The sequence below is a fragment of the Lasioglossum baleicum genome, chromosome 2, assembly GCF_051020765.1.
Source record: "Lasioglossum baleicum chromosome 2, iyLasBale1, whole genome shotgun sequence".
NCBI lineage: Eukaryota > Metazoa > Arthropoda > Insecta > Hymenoptera > Halictidae > Lasioglossum > Lasioglossum baleicum.
In genome coordinates this window covers 16,413,395-16,439,749 of record NC_134930.1, presented here as the reverse complement: position 1 = coordinate 16,439,749, position 26,355 = coordinate 16,413,395, and the positions used below count along the sequence as shown (strand labels likewise).

At 38.2% G+C, this 26,355-nt stretch overlaps 2 protein-coding genes across 5 annotated transcripts in view; one reads left to right on the top strand and one right to left on the bottom strand.

Annotated features, from left to right (window-relative positions):
• Vha16 (vacuolar H+ ATP synthase 16 kDa proteolipid subunit) overlaps positions 1–26,155 on the top strand; it is a 30,902-nt gene extending 4,747 nt beyond the window's left edge. Inside the window, exon 3 of the mRNA XM_076444761.1 lies at positions 48–26,155. Within this exon, the coding sequence (XP_076300876.1) occupies positions 48–252 (205 nt within the window). The 3' untranslated portion in view covers positions 253–26,155. The remainder of the gene's footprint in view (positions 1–47) is intronic.
• Nat1 (N-acetyltransferase 1) overlaps positions 870–26,355 on the bottom strand; it is a 33,903-nt gene continuing 8,417 nt past the window's right edge. For 3 of the 4 annotated variants that reach the window (XM_076444657.1, XM_076444668.1, XM_076444640.1), the window contains 5 exons: positions 25,212–26,154; positions 24,819–24,956; positions 23,280–24,169; positions 22,471–22,773; positions 870–21,039 (listed from right to left, as the gene is read on the bottom strand). In XM_076444657.1, the coding sequence (XP_076300772.1) occupies positions 20,935–21,039; positions 22,471–22,773; positions 23,280–24,169; positions 24,819–24,956; positions 25,212–26,115 (2,340 nt within the window). In that variant the 5' untranslated portion in view covers positions 26,116–26,154 and the 3' untranslated portion in view covers positions 870–20,934. The remainder of the gene's footprint in view (positions 21,040–22,470; positions 22,774–23,279; positions 24,170–24,818; positions 24,957–25,211; positions 26,155–26,355) is intronic. The other variant, XM_076444649.1, reaches the window with a different exon arrangement.

Sequence of the window (26,355 nt, the reverse complement as noted above, 5' to 3'; positions counted from 1 at the left end):
TTTATTCTCAGCGAGTTAACAAGGAATTTTTTTGGTCTTTTCACTAGGGGTTTTGTTCACCTGGGTGCTGGCTTAGCCGTAGGTTTTTCTGGTCTAGCTGCTGGATTTGCCATTGGTATTGTTGGTGATGCAGGTGTGAGAGGTACCGCTCAACAGCCCCGCCTGTTTGTCGGTATGATCTTGATTCTTATCTTCGCGGAAGTATTGGGTCTCTACGGTCTCATCGTTGCCATCTACTTGTACACCAAGTAAACGAATGTTAGTGGCAGGAATGCAAGACTCGTCGCCTGCAATCAACAGCGCTCCCCGTCTGTTATAAATATATATATATTTATATATATATATCGTATATACATATACATATATATATATACATTACGACTTGTTTCGACATTTTACTTAAAAAAAAAAACACATTTCTCCATGCATATTCACATCGAGTCATCCAAGCATCCTTCTGTAATTCTGTATTTAAAAAAAAGTTGAGATCTATTAGAGTCCGAGCATTTATGGAACAACAACAACAACAACCACAACAACATTATTCATTACACGAAAAAAAAACTTTATGAAAGCGAGTTACCAACAACAAGAGTGCCGACGAAAAAACCTTCAGTCGATAAGAAACAAAATGAAACAAGGAAAACATCGATTCAGTCTTGCATGAAGAGGATGCGTGTGTACAGAAGATACGAATAGAAAAAAAAGAAAAGAAAAACTTAAGCGACAGGCGACAGGGAGTTTACACTGAGAGGAGAAAAAAAGACCCCGTTACCCCATGCCGAACATTTCTCTTTCACTGTATAGTAATCATTTGTAGTGTAGTTTGACATTGAATTATCAAGTAAGATAATCGGCTCTACTGAGTGTATAAAGGAAAAAAAATGTTATTGATAAAAGAAATATTTAGCACAATTATGTATTAAAATGCAATTGAAGCGACAGCATACAGATATTGCAGATATATGTCTCTACGAGAGCAAGAGAGAGAAAGTGAGCGAGCGAGAGAGAGAGAGAATCTTACAAAGGAAATGGAATTAAGGATTATATCCGGAATGGAAGAAGCGAACTAAAGGGACATATGCTAGAGTTGCATGTGTAGGATGCAGCATAATACACACGCGAGGATTGTACAAAAACTGTATCCTTCTGCGCGAGAATAAAAAATAAACGAAAAGAAAGAAAGCCACAGACATTGTACAATCGAAGCAACAAGACACAAAATATAGTAATGTGGAATGATAATGATGATGATGAAGATGAAGAAAGAAACAAAAAATGTTGAAAGAGCGGAGACGAGAAAAACGTGAGTAGACAAATGGACAGATACATGATAGTATTAAGTCAATTCAGTGGCTGCTGGACGTATCAAGAAATCTTACAATGAGCAACACACACACAGTCACACAGTGTATGGTTCAACGAGAAAATTGGTTCGGATGACCGCAAAGGCCGGCGGTGATTCCCTTCTCGGAGCTGAACATACTAATCTCGCGTCTCATTCGGGATATATATAGATATTATTCACACATGTATATGTATATATATACGTAACGATGGAGCGAGAGTGGCGGTACAGTACAGAATTTAAACACACACACAAATACATACACCGAAAACTACTAAAAGGAAAAACAAAACCGATTCTTTGCGTTCCAGCGGTGTTATGACTACCTAAGAGAGAAGGGGTTACGAGATGATACGGTAAAAGATAAAAAAAAAAACAAAATAAAATAATAATTTGTACATTCCATAATAAGTTCGTTCAGTGCAGGCGAGCGGGCGCTTGTAACGGCGCGCGATGAGAGTGGGAGGAGTATAAAGCGTTGTTCTTTTCATTTTTGTTTTCCTATTACTTTTTTTCTTTTCGAAGAGAATAATCGATCGAGAGACAGAAAGATTCAAGTGCGTTCGAAGGAGTGGGGGGTATAGTTGTATATGCAAACATTGTGTTCTCGAAACCGGGGTTCACTGTCGTGGGAGCTGACAGTGAATCTCCACATTGCCATTGTTCGATCGGCCACCACCTCTCCCCAGAAGGAAAACAGAAAAACATCCGAGAACAACCGGATAACGTCGCGTCCGCTTGCCAGAATTTTCTTGACTGCGCAGTATTTTCTATCTAACGAGAAAACAACAACAACAACCGAGCTCAACGTGTAGGCGCATTTCCGGGGGAGCACCAGGAAAACACGTGCTGTTTGTTAAACGTAAGGCTGGAGCAACAGAAATGGCGGTCCCGTTTATCCTTTATTCCCGCCAAGCATACAACTGACCTAAATCATGGAGAACAAAGAATAAATTTCTTATTTTTCCTCCTAATTGTGTTCGTTGTGTAGCCAGACATTCTTCTATTTTATTAAATTGGTTGTTACTTAATTAATGAAAGCAGATAATGAATTTTAGACGGTCCCCTTTTCAGCGCGTAATTTGAATCGGATAAATATATTGATCGATTTTATTAAATTGGGCTACGTTCCCCTTCAGCGCGCGCAATTCAAATTGAATAAATACATTGTTCAATTTTATTAAATTGATGTATCATGAAATCGATTTTAGACTGTTCCCCTTTTGCCGCGCGCGATTTAAATAGTTGTCTTGCTCTGTCTTACGTTGAACAGACACTCCACCGAGTGATGGAACAACCTTCGGTTCGGATAACGATCGCAAGTTACGCTGTTTCGCAACGAACGTGGCCGTGAATGAATATCAAGAGTACGGAAGTCGTTTCAAGCTTTCTTGGTACCGTTCCTTTATTTTCCGTTGATCGCCGGTAGACCTCGCTTGAAAATGCACCTATATATAAATATATATTCTATACATACATACATATAAATATATATACACGTATATATATATATATATATATCATCGTCGTCATCATGAAAAAGATCGAACCGGTAGCCGACAATTGATTCGATCGAATTGCCCTTTCGAATTCTCAACAACGACAATTTCATTAAGTAAAAAACAAGAAGAGACTAAAAAACGAAATGGAACACATACACATGAAACGGCGTGTAGTGGAAGTGGAAGAAATGTCGAGAGCCTCTCGAGGGAGAACTCGTAACTAGCAAGCCGGGGAGCGGTGGTGGTGTGGTTTTCTGCAATGAGAGAGAGAGAGAGAGGAATGCGTGATCGATCTTCACATAAAAGGAACCACTTTAAAAAGACGTTTACATATATTCGACAAAAATGCAAGCACACGAATATACTATAATGCCAACTACCAATCTTCCCTTTCCATCCACCTACGTCTAGTGGAGATACTTAAACATCTGCTGTGTAATCATTAGGCTGCGGATGTTCATGCAAATCCCTTAAACACCGAGTTTCCGTTGTACCACACGAGGCAGACACTTGTTCCTGCGTGCTACTGTGCTACATGTAAAAAAAAAGAAATTGCATCTGCATTTTTATTACAGCAACGTCCATCCTGGTTGCTGACGAGAGTTTGCATCGTTCTTTTCGCGTATGTGTGTGTGTTTCTTTTAGTTGCATACGCACCCGCAGCCTCTACTACGTAATCATAAATTGAGCGCGTGTAATGTATATATCACCCGCCATGCTTCACACTTGTACGATTTAAAACCTGGAAAAAAGAAAAAGTTAGGCTAGATTAGGTTAGGTGTTATTGTATACCAAAACCTTGTGTAGCTGAGAGAGAAAGTTATTAATCACACTGATATGTGCAGTAGAGGTGTATCTTGTGCGTGTGCGCTAATGTGTGTGTGTGTGTGTGCGTCGAAAGAGAGCGAATTTGTATGCAGATAGCGCACGAATGAATGGCAAAAAAGATAATTGAAGCACTGGCAGATGTAGAGATCGCTGTTACCGACGCCGCCGCCGCCCCCACGTACTATCTTCCAGTGTTACTGAAAAAAAAATACGAAAAAAACATAGACTCACGCTGTTGAGCGCAAAAAAGTGATACTGATCAATAATGATAATGATTATTTATGTTATGATTCGTCCTCGATGTTACAGAAAAAACCGTGTTTAATAAAAATTTAATTTGGACAAACAAAGTATCAGTACTCACTTTTATCATCGGAATTCAACCTAAGCTGTATACACGTATCCAAAAAGATCATACACGCAGAGAGTGAGAGAGAGAGAAACACAAACTATACACTTGCATATTAAAATGGTCCGAGTGATTAGGGGACGTAATCCTGTTTATTAATGAGATACTTGAACGAAGCTTTTTTTAATCAAGATCCTTAACCTGTTGTCTGGGCGACATTTTTCTACCACGAGCAAACCCGCACGGTCCTAATTAAAGATAAATAGCGAAAAGAGTTGTCTTGTAATAAATATAGAGTTCAACTGCATAACGTGCCCTAGACATACTAAGACGTATTAGACGAGCATAATCGACGAGTCGACTCGTCTGTCCCAGTTAACAGGTTAAGAGTCCGAACTTCAAGATTTCCTGTTCGATTTAGGAGTCAAGTTGCGAACGCCCCTTAATCGCTCGCGGGCCGGATCCATCTTTGATCACTGCCATTCAATTTAACGAGAACGAAAGAGAAAAACTAAAACCATATATATGCTTTCTACACACCGTCACCGGCGTTGGAAGTCTGTTTTGCGTAGCAGAGAGAAAGAGAGAGAGAGAGAGAGATTGATTGAACGAGAAGAAGCCAAGTTGAAGGAAAAACTCGGACCTTTTAGCTGAACTCTTAACCTGTTGACCGGCCGCGACGAATTAACTCGCCATTGTCCAGTCACCCCTCTGTTTTCTTGTCTAAACAATGGTACCTGTACTCTCAACTGTAACTCGACAACTGTGTATTAGCATAAATTCATTAAAGTATTTGTGTCCGTTGTGAAGGAAACTTTCGAGCAGTTTTACTTCGTCGAATTAATCAGACCGTGGATCTTCGTACAAACTCGAATATATTGTCAGACGAACTTTAACACTAGACGTACCGAACGTTATGGATTTCGTAGAGATTTCAATTTAATTTTTATTGTAACGTAAGGTATACATGTATACAGGGTGCCCCACGTAACACTTTTCACGATTTTTTAAGTACGTTAGTCTGACAAAAAAATATTGTAAGTAAAAGTCGATCAATTTTCGATCGGCTATACATTGCAATAAAAAAAGTTCGAAAATTCTTTTTATTGTCAAGGCTACCTTCATTTTTTTAAAACGGCACTTCAAGGTACATCCTAAGGTCATTGTATACTAGGTCGTTGAATTAATCTTGATACGGTCTATAATACTGTTAAGTCAAAAATATAAAGTGCCATTAAAAAAAATGAAGATGGCCTTGACAATAATAAAAAAACCATTTCTGAACCTTTTTTATTGCAATGTATTGCCAATCGAAAACTGACCAACTTTTGTTTAAAAGATTTTTTCTCAGATCATCGCAAGTACGTGAAAAATCGTGAAAAGTGTTATTACGTGGGACACTCTGTAGACGTGAATTCTGAGAGAAGCAGCTTCATGTCATCAACTCTAGCGTTAAGAGAACAAATAAGATTATTGCTGTACAATTGTTGTCATCATCAATGGTCCCAGCGAACGAGAAATAAAATTTCAATTAAATTCTTGTCTGTACTCTTTGTTTTAATAGTTTCGCGTCAGATAAGGATAACGTAGATTATCGTTGTAGTGGTCTCTGTAGTTTAGTGGGATTTCTCAAGGGCAACGAACGCACGAAGATCCACGATCTACCAGATTACGATCGAAATATCAACCGGTTGGCAGGTTAAGCGTCGAAACGAAACAAGGTTATCGGTTACGTCTGTTTGGTTACGAGCCGCTCGTTCCTCGCCTGCGAATGTACAGTTATTGTTTACGTAACGCGTTCGGACAACATTCAGGATTAAATTCGCGTCGGAGTCATCAGTGCTGCACATTGATATTTTTTCTTCCTTTTTTCGAAAGAGAGAGAGAGAGAGAGAGCGAGAGAGAGAGAGAAAGAAAATATTCGCGTGTAACGGAAACGTACGCTCGTTGCGTAATCGACTCATTATACGGACAGTTGCACACGACAGACGGAAGTCCACAATTCTGCAAAGGGAGAATTACCAACGCCCTTCCATCTTTTCGAAACACAATATCCAATGGCGTATGAAGCATTTTAGGGGCCCACCAACACTTTCCAGCCTGAAAAATCTACGTTTCTGAAGTGAAGCAAATAAATCCAACGATTTAACGCTCGTACGCTCTTCCAGGTAAATTATGGCTTGATTATGTCATCACCAGACTGCGGATCTTTATGCGTTCATAGCAAAATTGAGTAGACAAAATTCAAAATTGTTGATCTATGGAAATCATTGAGGGAAGAAATAATATTCAATTTGGTTTCTACTTTTTACAATCGATGCAGACCATTTTCATTTTGCATCGATTGGGGAAAGCAGGGATAACATAAAAATTGGTTTCATCCCTTAACGACTTTGTTACACGAAACAAGCAACATTACAACATTCTTGAATTTTTAAAATCTTTTACTATTTCATATTTCGCCCGACCAATGTCAAGATCCGCAGTCTATTCATTCGAAGCGTATGAACTTCCGGATAATACAAAATGTTCAAATCTTTTGTGTTTCTCGCTGTGAGGAGCTTACGAGGGTTAACTGTCCGCTGTTGATAATTGTTAACGAACCACGATCGAAATGATTGGTTTCCGAGTTCGAATAAAAATTATTGAGAGCCCGTTTGTTGATGTTTCATGCGATTTCTATTGTAGCACAAGTGTAAATGAATTGATTTATTAGCTCTTGGATCGTTTTCCGAAAGTGTTCCGAGACCAGTGATTTCGATCGATCATTCCGGTGTTGATTCGTGCACACGTTTCTCGGTCGCGAACCGGTCAATTTTCGTGACGTGGGCGTGTAAGTACTTACGTGTTGACTATATAGTAATCGTTTTTCGAATTATCACGGTCTCCCGTGGTAATCTGTAAATACTTGAGGAAATATATATATATATATACACATATATATTGTATACTATATATATGTATATCGAGATGGGTCTGTGATTAGTTTTATTTTCTATTACACTTGTATTTTCAGCGATGACCGGCGTATTCAGTTATACAAATCGCAAGGTACCATTAAAAAATTAGTTCAATACGTTTAGACTGCTGGTCAGCTTGTCCTCCTTTTCTGGATTTTCATCGAATTTTTTTTCTCCTCTTAATATAGGTACAAGTCAAAGATTACAAAAAACGCATATAATATAATCGTGTTGTTGTATCGCATGTAAGTGTCGCTGATTCGGAGGAACGATTGCATCGCTGATCAAAATTCGAAAAACAGTCGAAGGAACTAGGTTACAGCTTGTTATAAAACTTTCTTCACCCTGTATTTCCGGAACACCCGGTGTTTTGAGAGATTTACGGATCTTCGAGAGAAGAACGAAGCAGACGTTTTAACAGAGATTTTTCGCGCTAGGAGTACAATCAAAATGACTTGGAATTTTGTTGAACAAAAGATTTGCGAGGCGTTTACCAACGAGGTACCTTTACGATTTTTAGTAAATTTAATAAGAATAGGACGAGTCATTGTGATCCTCCTGTTTCCGTTCGATCGAGTTGGTTTGTCGAGTATCTCTTTGAGTAATTTCGGTAAATCGTCTCTGCACAGTGGTGTTATCGTTGCTTCGTAATGACGACGACGTATAGCTGCAGCGTTTTCCAAACTATAATTTTCGAGGGCAGACAAAGGCGACGCGCGTTATCGTGCACGTTGCTTCGTACATACATATCTCCGATTATCTCTCGTGTCCAACTGCGTATTTGCATTGTGTGTTATGGGACACGGTTTGGAAAGCGCCGGTGTTCTCGTTGGAAATGATGTAACGTGGTCTAGTAAAGTTAGGTTTAAATTAGTCAGTCGAACCACGACAAACACCGAAAGATGCTGCACGGAACTTTAGCACTTTCCTCACGAAACAGAGAGAGGGAGAGAGAGAGACGAAAATGTATTCATACACAGTCTATGGATTTGTGTAACTGTGTTATACTTCGAGAGAACAGTATTACTCCTAGTTTAACAAAACTCAGGGTCCATTTTGATCCTGCAGCGTTACAATAACAAACAAATATGAAAGTAAAAATAACCGACCTTGTAAAAGCGAACGATAATAACGAATAAAAAATCTATGAGTGCCACAATAGAAAAGTTCCATCGAAAACCTCGTACTGAATGAATTCATCAATATTTTAATCGTTGATAATAACAACGCAACATTATGTTTAATGCTGAAGATGTATGAATACGTTCTTTTCTTTCTCACCATACCATTTCAGTACCGTGGACCTATAAACGCATCCAAAAGAAGACAACCAAGAAAATCGTTTCATTCGTCTCGTGTACATCTGCCCAGAAACGATAAGTGTCCCAGTTAACGGGTTAACGCTCGACATAAAAATGGATCACATTCTATCGTTTCCATCGAGAGTACGCAAGTTCTATACTATACTCGCTGTATCGCGTCTCGCCGGTTAAAACATCCTCCTTCTAAAAAATTAAGGGGAGCCGGAGATGCTGTTAATTTAAAAATGCCACCATTTCAATCCAATGAATTATTTTTCCACGCGTTACAGGTAAGTGTAGAATATATACTTCGTCAAAGTTTCCAAATTTTTTTGCTCTCCAACTTTTATACTCGGATACTCAATGTAGGTCAGTCGATTATAATTTTTAGTACTCACTCAATTCAAATTCAAATACTGAGATGCCCAATTCGAATCCAAATACTGAGATACTCACTCAATTTAAATTAAAATACTGAGAGACTCGCTCAATTTAAATTGAAATACTTATATTTAAATTCAAATACTGAGATACTTACTCAATTTCAATTCATATACTGGGGTACCCAATTTTAATCGAAATACTGACTCACTCAATTTAAATTCAAATACTGAGATACTCACTCAATTTAAATACAAATACTAGGGTACCCAATTTAAAATGAAATACTGACTCACTCAATTTAAATTCAAATACTGAGATACACACTTAATTTAAATCCAAATACTCAGATTCTCAATTTATATCTGAACTCCACATCTTCGACAATTTCATTCTCCAAATGTTTTCAAAATATAGGAGATATCAAATACAAATTTTAGTCAGATGTTTCTTGTCTGTAAAATAATGGCAAGAATGGAGGAAAAACGACTGAGAATTGATTGAAAAATTCGAGAACGTATTCGACGCATACTTGAACGTTGGATACCTTCTTTTCCGACTCCCCTGTTTTTACGATGTCCTCGACCGCGATATAACGGGGATTCGCACAAGACACGAATTCGTTTACTGTTGCTCGCGTTCACGGTGAAAGTCTGTCGTAAGGCAACAAAAGGAGAAAACAAACACCTACGAAGAAGGAAGGAACACACGGTAGGATTTAAAAGCGACGCTCTCGAATGCTCGAGGCAACTTTTTACGATACGAGAGACCAGTATGTGTTTCGCTTAATTAGATAAACACTAATGGCAGTTGGTAATGCATTACGTCTATCAGTGTAAGTGTTATATATATTATATATATATGTACGTATAGCGAGATAATAAGAATATGTTTGTGGTGAGGACGAGCGAGAACGAAAGAGAGAGCGGATGTTTGTGTGCGAATGTATGAAAGAGAGAGAGAGAGAGAGAGAGAGAAGAATTGCTGAAACAGCGTATAGAATTGTAATAGTTAACTATGGTAATTTGTTCGTATATTTACGGAAGTTGCGTTTTCAAAAAAGGCTTAACACGTATACCGAATAAACACTGTTTATTAGAGCCCACCACGTTTGTTATTATTTTCCACCATATTCTATATGTTGAACTTTTACAACATTTTCACAATTTGTTCAAGGAATACAAGATTCCCTGAATTATTGTTAAACAGTTCATTTGTTACTTGACTAGCCAAGCGTTGCGAAGGACAAAGAAAAATTGGTTTCAAGCAATCCTGTGATTTATGCTCATAAAAATTTATGTTTAGATTGCAGACATTTATGCAGTTATTTATGCATGGTATCTTAATTTTCTGTAGACCTCTATTCTGTATATCGCCGTGTATTTATTTTTGTTTGTTATCCATCGTTCGTAGATAACAAGAATTGCAAGTTTACTCGTCTTCCTCGAGTGCCATTACTTCGCGTTAATTGTTTAATATATGCAATGTTAAGCCTCGTGGTCGATTCTTAAACAAACTATTCACCAGTATACGTGTAAACGATGAATTTACTCGTGTCCTGGTCCGCTTCTCCGTTGACGGTCACCTTCGAACAATTTTCAAGAAGCCATCGAAGCTATAGTCTGTCTAACAAGAGCTCTACAAGCCTAAATAATAATCCATTAACATAAATAAAGTTACTTACACTCATTTTATCTTCTATTACAATCGGTCCATATTGTACACAAATTTTCAGGGGCACCGTAGTTGCTCCGCCTGGAGCTACAGTACCACGCCCATTCAGAGACCACGCCCACAATTTACAGACAAAGGGCAAAATACAAGATTTGGTTGTTAGCGTCCCGAAATTCGGTATTAGAAATAAAAAAAGACACTGTTTACTATTAGCTAACGACTCAGTGATGCTTTGCAATAAAGGAGAATACTATTGGACGCACCATGGGGTGGCGGGGGTAAGAACTAATTCAGAAACTCGAGACGTTAACAAGAGTATGCTGTAGATTTCTAACTCTAGTTTTCCATCGTTAACTTAGTCTTTCTCTGACGTCATTGGCTGCAAGGCGTTGCTCCCGGGCACCCCGGAGCGCTCCAAGGGCAAACAGTATCTCTATAGTAACGCCCAGGCATGCATTCACCGATTTTGCAACAAGTTTCTCATGCCAAGGATTCCGATCCGATTTAACGAATTAGTTTAATTACTCTGAATCTTCAGCCTCGTGCAACCCCAGGCATTTTTATTTTCCACTGTGGACGACGACGGCTTCGCTGTTTCCGATTATTTCTAATTGGATTAGCCTTCGAATAATTGGTTATTGGATCATTATATTATCCGCTTGCCGATTCTGAGTTTCTCAGAAACTCACAAATAAAATGCCAATTCTATTTTCAATTGCAAGATACAGAAGTTGAATAAAAATTATTTCGTCCGTTAATAATTTCAATAAATCTAAAAATATTATTCCATTTTCAATTTATTAAAATTATTAACGGATCGACATCAATTTTTACTTTCTGTTACTTTCTAAATAAATAGGTATCTTGCTTTCATCAAGCTCTTTTTATTTTTTAAATTTTTGCTGCTTTCTCGAGAAATGTATAGTGAATTAGTTTTCGGAAATTTACCCATGGTGCGTCCATATGGCTGGTTCAAATTACCTGACAATTCGAATATCTTTTTTAAAATATTGTCCAGACGAAAAATGTTTAGTGCTGAAGGCTCTCGTTAGACAGGCGGTCGTTCATTATCCGTTATCGGAGACGATAGGGATAAACGTAACATTATTTTTGCCACGATCCATACAGTAAAAAACAGTACTTCCGACGGCCGATCGATCCGTCATCGACAGACGCCTCGATCGTGGATCATCCTTAATCCGGATTAGACGAAGCCCTCTAACGATTACCCGCCCCGTTTCTCTCCTCTTCTCTGTTCTTGTCGCACTGAATTACATAAAGTTTAGTCATCGACGTGTATGGTACCTCGTTTAACCTGTTAACCGGCTGACTTTACTGCGAACACCTGCGTAAGCTCGTTCCGAGTTCGATCGAAATGATTTCCCATGAATCACTCCACAATTATAGCCAACACTGAACCTACGAAGCATGAAAACGTCACTATGCGTTACTTCATGACGAGATTAAACTCAATTTACATTTCACACACACAAATAAAAGAAATTTATCGAAGAAGTTTATGTTACGATTTGTTGCCAATGTATCTTCACAATTTTAATAGCTTATCATTTTGTGGGTAATCAGATAAATAGTGAGTACACGTATATGAATATGAACGACGAGTTAACTCGTCCTATCTCCGGTCAACAGGTTAAGAAAGAAGTTGCGTTAGGGTTCCTCGATCTACGGGTATTCAACGTTGAGTACTCAAATACTTCATATAGATCCGATTACTCAGGTATCGTTTGTTTTAGATCTGAGTACTGAGGTACTTGCTTCATTTAGATCTGAGTACTGAGGTACTCGCTTGATTTCGATCTAAGTACTGAGATACTCAATGAAAGTCCGAGTACTAAGGTACTCAGTGAAAGCCCGAGTACTGAGATACTCGATGAATGTTTGAGTACTCAAATATCGGTGCTTTATTCGTATTCGAGTACCAGTATTCAATTTAGCTCAAAGCACTTACATAGATCCGCGTACTCAGATCCAGATTGGAGTACGTGAGTACACACAGTTAAGTTAGGATACCCAAGTATTTGATGTCGAGTTTCGATACTCAAGTACTCCAGGTCAAGTTTGGATACCTAAGATTGAGGTTCATATGCGTGAGTACTTAGTCAATTTTATACACGATGTGTACCGAGGTTCAGACTATATTATAGTGCTCAAAGTACTCGGATAGCCGAACGATAACAGCTCGAATCAGCAGGAAAATTCGGAATGGTAGTTACGTGTAGTTGTGTTGATTAAATATGGTCCTCGGTTTGCGTCGCGAATGGTTGAATACAAAAGATGATTATAGTAATTATTCCATACTTTTGGCAGCGTTTAATCGTCCCGTGTACCAAGACAGCAGATGCAACAAAGGGTTGCATCAATGTTAACAAACCGAACGTTCCTTACGCCTAGCTTGGGGGTGATACACACGTGTACAGGGTGTGGAAAAGGTCATCCGTTTTAGGGGTGAATCTACACCTCTGGATCGGTGGACATTTGTAAGACAATCTTGCCGCAAAATTGTTTATAACGAAGAAAATTGTTGTTAACTGCAGAAGAGAAAATGTTTGAAAGAAGTTGCTGAAGTTATTGAGCTATCAATGAATATCCCTTTAAATTTCATTTGTCTTGAAGCACGCACACGATTATATTCGGTCTCATCGACACAGTCAGGCGGACTGTAGTATGTAGTAGGCTTTTGTTTATACGTATAACTCCACACAATCAAATTTTGCAAAAACTTTTATATCTCAATAACTACTTGTTTGCGACACGTGGCTTCTTTCAAACTTTTTCTCGTCTGGATGAGTGGAACGTGATGATGTAAAAAAAACTTTAACAACAATTTTCTTTGTTATAAACAATTTTGCAGCAAGTTTCTCTTACAAATGTCCACTGACCCGGAGGTGTAGATTCACCCCTAGAACGGATGACCATTACTTTTTATACACCCTTACATATTGTAAATAATCATGCGCCACTGATAGACAAACATATGCGCCCATAATTATGTGAAAGTCTAAGTCGTATATCTTTTTGTCGTTTTCTTTTTTGTTTGAGATATTTAACCCTTAGCACTCAAGTGGTGACTCAAGGTCCCCACTAAAAATTGCTGTATTATGTAAAATATTGTTTACATTATTAAATATGTTGATATCTAATCAATTACTAAACATTTAAGTATTGTATGAGCTATTATATCAATTTCATATTCATGCAAAGAAAAAAATTAATATAGAATGGAATTATTCTAGGTTGAAAGAAATGTTTAATTTTCAAGTTAAAATAGCACCGAGTGCAAAGGATTAAAGGAAAAAGATAACGCTAAATGAATTCCATATAATGTGGAAATAACAAGCACTATCTAACGGTTCATTGTTGACAATATCGTAAAAGTTACATTAAATTAATTCAGTTTAAAATAATGCGATATGAAATAACTGATAAACTCTTTTTTTTTTTAATTTTGACTTAAAGTATATCCTACGAGAGAGTAACCACGTTTCGCGCAGCTTAGAAGATGGTGGGGGCGCAGCGAGCCTATCATCTCTCAGTCCACTGTCCACTCCCCACTTTCTTGAACCAATTAGGGCGAAGATGCGTAAAGACGAACGAAAACTGGTTTTTCAATGGGGTTATTCTCTCGTGGGATATACTTTAGACCACTTTCTCATAATTACGAGCAAATATGCGATTTCGAAAGCGAAAAGCAAGATTGACGACATCATCCCGTCAACCGGGGGAAGATGAGTTAACTCTTCATCTTAACATCTATCCGTGATTTCGCGTGTTTCTCTTCGCTTGTCTCAAGAACTGCGTAATTGAAATATAGCGTTACAATATCCGTGGCAGTCGAGACAGAATTGGAATCATGCTTGTTTTAGAGAAAGCTGCGTCGGATCGGCGTTCTTGATGTTTAACTCTCAGAAAGCGAACACTGTTAATAATTACACGGACAACAGTGCTGGGGTCCATTCAGATAATTATAATTATTTACTAATTTTATTTAATTCTTTTTCATAGATATTTTATCTACAAGCGTCGAGATCTCATATTAATTATCCGCAGCTGAATAGATATACGTGGTTACTCTGGAATGCTGGGTCAAAATGGACCCCGGGCACCGTCATCCAAGGGTTAATTACGTAAAGACAGTTTCGTAGGGTAGCACAATCAGGCGGTCATAAATGTAAACCGGTCGAAATTGGCTGATTAATTAAACGATGATCCAAATGATTCGGTGTTTCACAGGGGAAGGATGATGGCGGAGATGATGAATGAGATTGGACATGATGGGAGACACATTTTGAGAATGTTAGCGAGTGCACACTTACGAGGGGAGCACGCCAAATGTTAAATATGTTCAATGAATTCAACTGAAATCAATTTTCTGAATTAATTGCGTCCAAACAGTTTCCTTTTTATCTATTCAAAAATAACAGGGAAAGAGACTTTGAGACTCGTTTAGGCTAGTTTGTACTTTAATTAAAGATAAATATGAATTTCGCTTTCTTATATCTTCTTATTATTAAAATAGAGATTTGGCTAGGTCAAAAATTATTAGATAATTATGATGCTAGTAGAAATATATGAATGGGTCAAATAAAGACCCGCAACAGGGTACTAGAAATACCAGTAAAAATACAGTGGATAATCACATTATTGCACGAATTAAACAATAATGAAGTATACACTATATTTTAATAAATATAGAAAAATAAACTTCAGGATTTTATATTTTTTTGATTTATTTTTACTTTCAGATAAACAGATGTAAATTTAATTTTGAAAAATCGCAAGAGAATTAGGGCCATTGCCACTGACATTGTAACTAATACAAAAGTTGTAAAATATTCATAATCGTTGTTACGAGTCATTAAATACGTAACAATATTTTTTCGGAAAAACTGAGATCATCCAAAATATATTTCTAACTCGGAATGGGAATTTTGAAATGTTCATAAAAATCGTATCATCCACTGCAACCGATGTTGGATTGAGTGCATTTCCTCAGATTGTCATACCAATTAATTTGCTACAAATCTGTTTCTAATTTCAGCAAGCATAAAATAAAAACTGATGGCTAATTAATTAGTGTTAATACACTTCGCGCACTCTTCTCGTGGAAGAAATAAAAGCGAATCGACGATCCGCAGCCCTTTTAATTCAAAGTGGTGCGAGATCGTCGAAGATGAGAGTCCTAGGAGAGCAGATACATTTTATTGACAAAGATAAAAGATATTTCGATTGTGGGTTGTATCAGTTTTAATGTCTATGATGAATTAAAAACGATTATAATGTAGTCTGTTACGAGAGAAATAATACTGACGATATTATACATGATTTCATTTTCCCTTCATATTTTTTGTTTCCATCGAATTCTAATCAATTAACACGCGTGAGAAAAAATAAATTAATAGAGTTGAAGTACAATATCGCAAATGTACGTGGTGTGTGTGTGTATGTGTGTGTGAGCGTGTATATATGTGTATTTCCATGTCTGTAATAATGTGTGTATATGTGAGTGAGAGTATGTGTGTGAGACATTGATCGACGAAAGTTTGGAATATTTAATATTCGACGGCGACGGCCGCGGGGCTAAATTATTTTGTTTAATTAGTCGTCTCGCGTTTTCAATAGTTCGGTTCTCGTTTCAATCCCGGTCCTTGTTTTGCATCTACGAATAAAAATGGGGAACGAGCAAAACACGTAAGTATACCACAAATACCCATTAAATATTATACACACTAATTGTCGCTATAAATGTCGTCTCGCGTACAAAGGATCGTTATTACTTTGCAAAAATTAATTAATAGTAAGTTCTCCGCTGGCGGGGGTGTCGAGGGTCGTTACCTTCGTGAGAGCAAGAAAGAAAGACAGAGAGAGAGAGAGAGAGAGAGAGAGAGAGAGAGAGAGAGATACAACATGATAAAAATGAACGACTCACACGTTCGATACGCTTTGGGTTTCGAGCTCGCAAAAGTAAAAACGATTTTTCATTTGTCAGTTTCGAGACGCGGTCATTAATCAACCCTGGACAGAGCTTTTCGACAACTACACAGTTCGGGCCCGTTCCATATTGTTTAACAACTCTTTTTTTTAACACCAGAACTACCTCATTAAATTTAATTATCGTGCGCTCTCTTTTAGAAATGACAATATTGCATTTAGACAAATTTTTGCAATTTTTATTGCAACATGTGCCTGAACAGAAAAGATTCTGTTGTAATCTGGTAGTTCTAGCGTTAACCACATTCTGTGATGTTATTTTCCTAGTGATCCTAATGGAACGGATTTAACATAATCGCCAGAAACAGAGTAATCGACTGTCGATTTTTCGCTCCGGGTGAAAACAGACCCGGGCGAGGGTCAATTATGCGCATCGAACGGCGGGTCGGCGTTCGAGGAAGAAACAGAGTGATCTATAAATGATCGATCGGACACACATTATGCATCGGGATCGATGACGCTCCGCGTTTGCCAATCGTCTACATCGATGAGAGAAAGAAAACAGAGAAATGTGAATATCCGTCGACGTTTTCGGCAACAAATCTTCGAAAACTGGTGACAATCGATCGCAATGATGATGATAATAATAATAACAACAACAACAATATTAACAGTAATAATAGGACTGATGACAAAGTATATGGAAGTTTCTAATTAAAGAAAAAACATGTGGTGTTTATTGCTACGTACAAGCAGGACAATGCACAGTACATACAGTGACCTACATTTCGTTCACATCGAGCTTTTACATTTATTTATCCGAATTATCTATAGAATTTCAAATTTTGTTATAATGAAGAAATTTTCGGCGAAATTAAAGAGTGTTCTCGTAACTGTAGTTCATGTGGAAACGTATTAACAAATGTGCGAGTCACTGTACTAAGAAATGACTCTAAGTCAATGATACTGACACAACTTGTTGGGTTCATTGGACAGGGGGGTGTTCTAGACTCGTTGGCTTGCTTAGATCAGGCTTGGGCACATTTTAATATTTTTTCTTTTAGAAGTAGTATAGAGAAAGCGGCTTTAATTTATATCAAATTCAAGCAGATCTCGCGGAACTTGATGAAATCATTTAAATAAAACAGCAAATGTCCTTCTATAGAAGAGACAATCTGTATATATTATTTAAATGTATTTATTTCTACTGGATCACAAGAAATATTTGAAGTGAACATAATAATGCCTCAAGCCTAATTCAAATGGTCACAAGTTGATGACAACACTTACAAAGATATCCGCATTTTCTGAAGTAGTTCGAAATCGAAGAAAACCACAGAAGAATCATAGAACTATAAATATAAGTTCAGCATTAGAAAGAAATTATAAGAACGAACCCTGTAACACAATGATTCCCGAAAAGAATCGATCACAGAGCCGCCGAACTGAAAACTACAGGCTGTTTTTCGAAAGAAGAGACCTAAAATACGAGCACAATCATAATAAGCTGTCCACTTCGATCAGTCTTGCAACGTAGTCGTGAATCGAATAGCTATTACGACCATAACAGGATACGAACCAGAACTTGGTAGAATAATCTTAGAAATACAAAATTCGAGAGAATCTATAGACTAATAGAAGAAGACGATAGTAATAAATGAGAATTGTACAAATAATCGAAGTAGAAATATTAACACAACTAAAGGAAAAAGAAGAAAAAAACAACCATCGACAGAACCACGACAAGACAGCAGAGAAAACAGCTTTGAACCCGAAAACAATAATCCACAGACACAAAACAGTAGTAACGGTTAGGATATTTTTACAACAAATAAGAGAGCATGTGACTCGATAAAAGAGACCTGTGTCACATGATCGTCGAACCACAAGTGTGTGTGTGCGAACAGAAAAATAATAATAATATGTACATCATTCTGAAGGAAGATCGCTCGTAAACTGTAAGAAAACATCATCTATTTATATGTATATAAACGTGACACGTACAGGCTTAACAAAAAAGAAAGAAAATCGTGAATCGAACTAATTGATGGTATCATTTTACCCACCAGAGGTGTATCAATCAAATCAGAGAGATTAATCGATCTTTCGACAATTATTTCGTTAATTAATCAAATTCTCATAAAATCGAACGTCTAGGATCATTTCGATTGAAGAGTTCAATTCTTTTATTCTTTCTAGTGCAATGTAATCGTTAATAAGTCTATCAACAGCTCTTCTGGCAGGTAAAACAACAATATAATGTACACTAAGTTTCTCTAAGCGGCAAAATAAAATTAACAAACAAGAGAAAAGAACGAGGTACAATAGAGAAAAGAGAGTTTTGTCCGACTTTTTACCGATCACAGGAGCTGCGATATTGCACTAAACGGTTTTCTCTCTCTCTTTAATGTTTCTTTGAACTGTGAACTGTGAACAGTGTCGTGTCGGTCTGAAGGTTTTCCACGCAAACGCTGATCGATGAACTGCGGATTTTATGCATTCACAATAAATAAAAAACAGCAACAACGTCGGAATATTACTACATCATTATCCAAATTAGAAATTAACCCTTCGAGGACGAATGTTACATCAACGACAGGATCGCATATCTAATTCGAAACAAATAATTCAAATATATATATATAAATAACGAAAGATCCGTGCACGCAATGACTCGCACACTTATTCACAAGCTTGTCAAATAAACATTTCGTATAAAAATTGTTAGTCCGACAAAGGATTTGAAATTTTATATGCGATTCGAATAAATGTATGTAACAGCTTTCTGTGAACGAATCTGTGAGTCATTGTTGCACAGCGTTTGAGACTTCGATATAGTTCTCTAACAAGGTTACTATTTTAAACACTGCTCGTCCAAAAAAGGTTGATAAACCTATTTCCCCGTAACAGATGTAATTTTTGTTTTCGCATAAATATCCACAATCCACCGCTAAAGAAAACAAGATGATCGTGACGATATCGGCGATAGAGTCTTCTAAGAGGACAACTATAGGAGATGAGAAGGTAAAGAGTGTGTGGCTGTGGTCATCGACAGAACAACCAGGGGGCCATCTGTAATAAATTACACCAAGGTACGTTTATTCCGTTTTTCTTCATTTTCAAATACGATTGTTAAAGTCGTGTCCGCTAAACGTTCATCTCGTTCTTTTTTTTTCCTCTCCATTTCATTATTAGTTTATACTTTTTCATTTTCTCTATTGGCTGCTCGTCGAAGCGAGCTCATTTTTTTTCCTGTGATGTTGTGGCTGATGGTTGTTAGTTAACGGTCGTTAATTCGCCTATTTATATGGTTTTTTTTCCCCTCGAGAAAATCGACGGAGCGGTATAAGTAATACGCGCGCATTGGCAAAGAAGAAAATGGTATTCGTTATTTATATTTCTTTTTTTGTAGTTTTCGATTGGCGTTACTTAAGAGCTTCGCGACTCAGCGTTATTAATCCATTTTTTTTGGTCATTTTCTAGTTTTCCTTCATTTTTCCGCTTCCAATATCTACAAAATCATTTTTGTATTTTTTTTTTTCATTTTTCGATCTCTCCGAGGCTCGAAGAGAACAACTCGATGATCACACGCTTCGCATATTATTATTATTATTATTATATATATGTATGTATGTATGTATATATGCACGTATATATACTATATTGCTGAGTCCTGTTTCATTTCACAATTCTTTTTTTTTGTCCGTTTCCGATCGAATCGTTCTTTTTTTTGGTTATTTCCTCCCCTATATATTTATTAGCATATTTTTTTTTGTTAGTTTTCATTTTTGTTGGAAGGTAGGATGAGATGTATTTTCATTCGATTGTTGGCGATCAATTATATAATAGCGATGATAATAATAATAATAATAGTTAATAATAATAATAGATAATAATAATAATAATTCTTCATAATAAATGTAAAAGCTGGTACACAGAGATAACAAGCGACTCACTGGTGCCGCAGACAAAAAGACGTACAAAAACGTGACACATGCACAATACTAGAGAAAAACTTCGACAACACAAATTCACCAGACTAAATTCATATTTTTTTTCCTTTCTCGTTTCAATTATTTTCTTTTTTTTCGAATTGCACCGATGTTCATACAGCGGCGAGCACGCGTGCGGGCGTGCGCGTGCACGCACGTGTGTGTATCGTGAGTGTGTATATGTAGATACCTGCTGGCCCGATATGATTGTAAATCATATATACATATATATAAATATATATATATATGTATATGTATGTATATATATGAATATTTAATTATCTAAAAACATTCTAAAACATTCTTGCTTCGATTCAAGTCTGTCGGCAAACCACTCGATTGGCTGCGAACAAAAAAAATCATAAACTAATTGCCCCCGCTCCTCCTCTCCCTTCATCGGACATTTTGATTGTTAAACAGTCCTCCTTCTCCTCTTTATCCTTCTGTATCCTTTTCTTTAATCCTCCTTTCTCTTCTTGATTTGCTTGCGCGAGGGTTTGACACACAGACTAACAAGACGTTTGTGGCATTGGATGGAGAGAGAACTCAATTAGAAGTGAACTGAAACCGCCTGGCTCAGTAATTATAAATAGTAAAACCCTATTTCCAAATTATAGGTAGTGGTAGCCTGAACAGCGTAGTTTCCCATCTCAGAGCTTTTGCATCCGGTAGTTTTTATTGTTGTCGTCGTCGTCATGATCGTCGCTTTCCTCCTCTGTGGACGCGGTGTCTAGCCACGTTAACCAATTGTTCACCTACACCATTCAATTGCCTCTAATTAATTGTCTGCTCTAGATTTCATCAACGCTGTCGATGGAACAGTATAGTGACCTTCACTTTTTATCATCGTATCATCTCTAGAGATCGCACCATCAAATGAATTTTAACCTTGTCGCGTTCTTTAAAACTTGTTTCTCTAATTTTTCATCAATGTACCGTAAAGTCGCGATCTTGCTCCCATCGCCTGTTCCTAGCAGAGGTAGGCGAAGAGACAGTGATCGTGGAGATCCTCAGGGAACTAGATCGCGACTTTACTGTATCATCTCTAATGGGAATATTAACCCTTAGCACTCGAGTGGTGACTCAGAGTCGCAAAAAGTTTCTCAAAAGATAGTTTACATTATTAAATAAGTTGGTATCTAATCAATTACTAAACAGTTAAATATTGTATGAGGTATTATATATATATCAATTTCATATTTATAAAAAAAAAGAATCATATAGAATGGAATTTTACTAGGGCGGAAGAAATGTTTTATTTTCAAGTTAAAATGTCGCCGAGTGTGAAGGGTTAAATAAATCATAACCTTGCTATGTCCTTTCAGTCTCTTTTGACCCACTACCTCTCGATTCTTCAACCTATTTGCATCATGACAAAGTATGAAAGATTTAAAAACCCCATCAATCATGTTCTAAATGGCGCTGCAAACTTTAGACTGTATACTAGCTGCTTTCAAGGATAAATGTAATCGATATACCACGTTATGTGATCTTCGAACGACCTTGGACCGCAAAGGTTATAATAAAAAAATTAATTAGGAGAATTAGGTCAAATATTCAAGATGGCGAGTTCCGACAATAATAAAAGACATTCAACGTATGCTTCATCAGAAAAGAATGTTTAGGCCAAGTTCATTGGTGAAGCTTGATCACTGAATATTCAGATGTTCTAAGACATTATAAAATCATTATACTTGTTCCATCCACACGTATTATGCAATAGCTACACTGTACGGATTTTATGAATTAATTAACCCCTTGTCTTATAGCGTCAGACACGTTGCGAAGAGAACGAATCGAACCTGATAAATATCTCGTAGTATAAGCAATGCAAATTTCCTGTTACGTGTAATTTTGAAAGATAAACAAGTAGCAAACACAGTTAGTGTTCCGCATATCTTTAAGCTGACCGGAAACCAGCGTCCTAGAGTTAAATAGAGTCAATCTGTAATCGTTTGTAACTCGTTTTGAATTTACGTTACAGGTCCAAATAAAAATGTTGTAAAATGCAACTTTCAGTATTTTTTTCCGTAATTCAGACTAAACATAATTTTTCTCAGTGCCGACAGAGGGTGGTAGAGCGCACCACCATTCGAAAACTATGCACTAGAATAAATGACTAAATGAAAGAGAAAAAAACCTTTGACTACTAATTGCAAGTGAACAAATGGATAATTTCGAATTACCTCGAATAGAGCTTTTCCTTTCCCCGGATAAGCGTCGGTGACACACTCCTTCCACTTGAAGTAAGCTTCCTCCTCGATCACTTCGAGCCGGTAAAGCCCGTCGAACCATCGCAGTAGCATCCCTTTTGGAAAATTGTGCGAGAACCAAAATGCTTGAAGCGCATGGAGAGCTGTCATTTGAGACTCTATATTGACAAAGAGCAAGCGCATCAAGCGTGCGTATTTATCCAGTAATGCCTTTTCCTTATCTATCGCTGCTTTGCCTACGTTAGATGGATCAACGCCAGGTGCCAATATTGTTTCCTGTTGTTATAAATAAAAAAAAGAACACGCCGGTTATTCAAATGAACTGACAACGGATACGTCTATCAAGCAACAAAGAAAATTTACCAAAACGGGAGGGTGGAATATGGGTTTTTAGTTAAGCATGCCAACTAGAGCTGCGAGCGAACCCGAAAATTCTCGGGAATCCCGAAATTTTTGAGAAATTTTCGGGTCCTCGCACACCTCTAATGCTAACATTAAAAACAAAACGAATATATATAGGGTGTTACAAACTATTTTTTAATGGAAAATTGTTTGTACGGTTACCCTAAATTTTTAAAGCACAGAGTGTCACACTTAAAACGATACGAAAATGGTTGCAAAAAGAATTAAATAATTTTCTTGGAAGAAGATAAAAGGTTCAACATTTTTCCTGACAAATTTTTTAATGGCCCCCTTAAGTGAAACACTCTGTGGACGTTGGGAGGAAGTAGTTCTTACAAAAAAAATGCAGAAGTGGAGTAGGTATCATGCCGAAGACTAACCTGTGTAATGTATTTGAGAAGGACGTTCATCAGAGCGTTAATGAATTCGGAGTCGGTGTGATGCGAGGGTTCCAGTTTTTCTTTAATCCATTTGTAAAGAGTATTCGGGTTCGGGTCGTTCTCGAGCTGGCGCCAGATGTCTCCTTGGATCTTGAGCAGCGGATAGAGAAAGGTGAGCTCCCGGTCCTCGAGAATCTCGGCGAGCCTCTCCTTCGTCTTGTCCGCTTCCGGGAGCTGGCTGATCAGGTTCACTTTGCTCTCGTTGAAGATCTCGGTGAGCCTGACCTTGCCCTGGCTCTTATGCAACTGTTGTAGGGTGAGTAAGAACAACGGGTGATGTTGGCCGTTCTCGGTGACGGCGACCAGGTCGGTCAACTGAATCAAATTATCGACGATAGCCTTAGCTGTCAGGTAGGCTACGTGAGACGCTACACAAGGCACGGTACTCTCTTTTTCTGGTATATTCGACACTAGCTCCTTCCAGCCCTCGTGTATCTGTTGTGAGGTGACCGCTTCGGCTTTCTCAAGCTCGACCACGAATTTCGCAGCCAGCTCTCGTTCTGTATCGCCTCGGTCCAATGTGTTCGAATACAACGTGTACACGGCGTGTCGTAACAGACGCTCCGGTATCTTAAGATCTTGGAAAGCCGTGACCGTGGCCTGTATGTTCCCGGGGGTTGCGAGGTCGTCCATCAACGCGTTCACCTTCTTCAGTATCTCCTCCCTGGAAATCCCCTTGTCTTTCCTATCTCTGGCTTTCTCCCGTTTGTCAACTGGACCTTGTTTGATCACGATCGCTGGCGGCAATTCCTTGTGCAGTAGTGGCGAGCTGGGCTTCAGTGTGGTAGTACGTAACAGAGGCAATTCTGATGCTCTTCCTGGGAACAGATCTACAGTTTCGATAATTAGAAATCTTATACAGGGCTTCAAACACGCTTCCGAAAATAACGGTTTAAAACTGTTATGTATAAAGGTTCCGTTTAAAACAGTTGTGAAGATCCTGTGTTTGGCAATTGATGCACGAACTTGATATTTTACATAAAGATCCGGAGTTTATTTGTAACTGTTTGAAGAACCGAAACCAATATTATACATAACAGTTTTCAAGCCCTGCTCTTATCTCTCCAACTACTTTGCTCAAACTCGGATGATTTCTAATCACTACAGATTTGGTCGATCCATATTCGAGGTCGTATCTGTTCAACCAAATCATACGTCTGTACAACTACTTTCATTAATCTCGTTCGGTGGTGGGATTCAGAAATTCTGGGGAATATAAGTCATGCGAATGAATGTCTAATTCAGAAGAATATGAATAAACTGAATAAAAGAATATGAATAGACGTAAATATGAATTCTAAAATACTGTTCGCGGAGAAAAGACTGAATCCCATCACTGATCGCATTCCATCGAAGCCTAGTTATAACTAAGTACCGCTGCCTAGTCATAACTAAATCCATAGAATCAGAACACGTTCAGATTAGCAACCTAACTTATTGTTACAATCTGATATTACGTTTCATCGATGAAATACTTACCACTGTTCAGAGGTAGGTTGGGATTGATGTTGGTTTGTTTGAACATCATGGAATTAGCTGACGGTCTAAGCGACACCTCCTCTGGGTGTCCGATCAACATCTTATTCTTGTTGAAGCGTAATTGTTCTTTATTGCTACCTGTAATTCATTCAGACGTGTTAGTAGACTGCGGGGACTTTATGAATATAGTTTTATTTAATAGTGTTTTATCGTTAAATGTCCCAAGAAGGACATTTACACAAATAAATATCATCGTTATTGGCCCTCGAGCTTCGCTGTCCTTTTATATGTTCGGCAAAAGTCAAAGAATTGTATCCCTGGCCGGACCCGTGTTTTGGACAATTATCGATAAAACACTGTACTACCATAGCGAGTGAAAGAGACAGTGCTTACTGTTGTTAAAGTTTTGCGGCAAGTTGTGTTGCTGTTGATTATGTTTCCCTTGATAGTTATTCTGGTGACGATTCTGGTTCTGATAGTAACCCGGCTGGTTACGTTGATTGTGACGGCCGTAGCCGACCCCGGAACTTCCTGAGAATCCGTTCGAGCTGAATGGAGATGACATGCCAAACGACGGTGAAGTCAACGGGATGCTTCCCATCATGTCCATGTCTAGTCCGCCACGTCCCATCTTCCTTAAGAACTCTGCTCCGAGGCGATCCTCTCGTCTATGGAAGCCATTACCCCTCGAAGACTCATCGTTATCACTGCGGATCTGATTGATAGGCATTGGACCTTCGGTGCTAGTCGCCTTGCGAGGTACCCAGCCATCGCGGCGTAGTTCAATGACATCACGCAGCATAAACTTGATGCGTAGAGGAAGATCGCTGCTCTCTGCCAGTGACTTCATACGTCGAAAATATTGATCCATGAGTCCGCGACCTTTATCCGAGTCAAGGATACGGCCGCAGGTACGCATGATCTGGCAGAGGCACTCGATATCCTCGGCGGTGTCCCCCCGGGATCCCCCTCGTCTTTTCTTCTCGAGTAGCTGCTGGATGCAGCGATGTAATATCGGTTCCGATACGATCCCGAGCTTGCCAAGTTCCCCGATGAATTTGATGTTGCCGAGCATCTTTCGCTTGGCCACCTGTCGGCGTTCCTCTTCCTCCGGGCAGAGTTCATCCTGGCTCTCGAATGCTTCGCTTGCTTTCGAACGATTCTCAAATTCGTCTCTGCACTTGTTAAGGAGAAGAAACGTGAACGTGCTCTGGCCTTTTTGACTTTCGATAAGAGCTTTTCGTGGTTCAAAGTTTGCAGCTTCGTCGGACAGCCGTTTGCACAGCTGTGCGTACATAGAACTGTACTTGGGTTCATCAAGCGCTTTTTCAAAGATCTGCAACACCAACATTAATATTCATTAACACTTCCTCTAACCGTATTCCCATTTCTCGCCCTGCTACCAAAGAAATTGTACAAATTTATCGCTCACATATTTATATGAAAAACTTTTGAGGTTAGAGTCGCACGTCAAAATCGTATACAATATAAGAACGAGAATTGGGAACATTAAGAAATAAATAGACATTACTATACT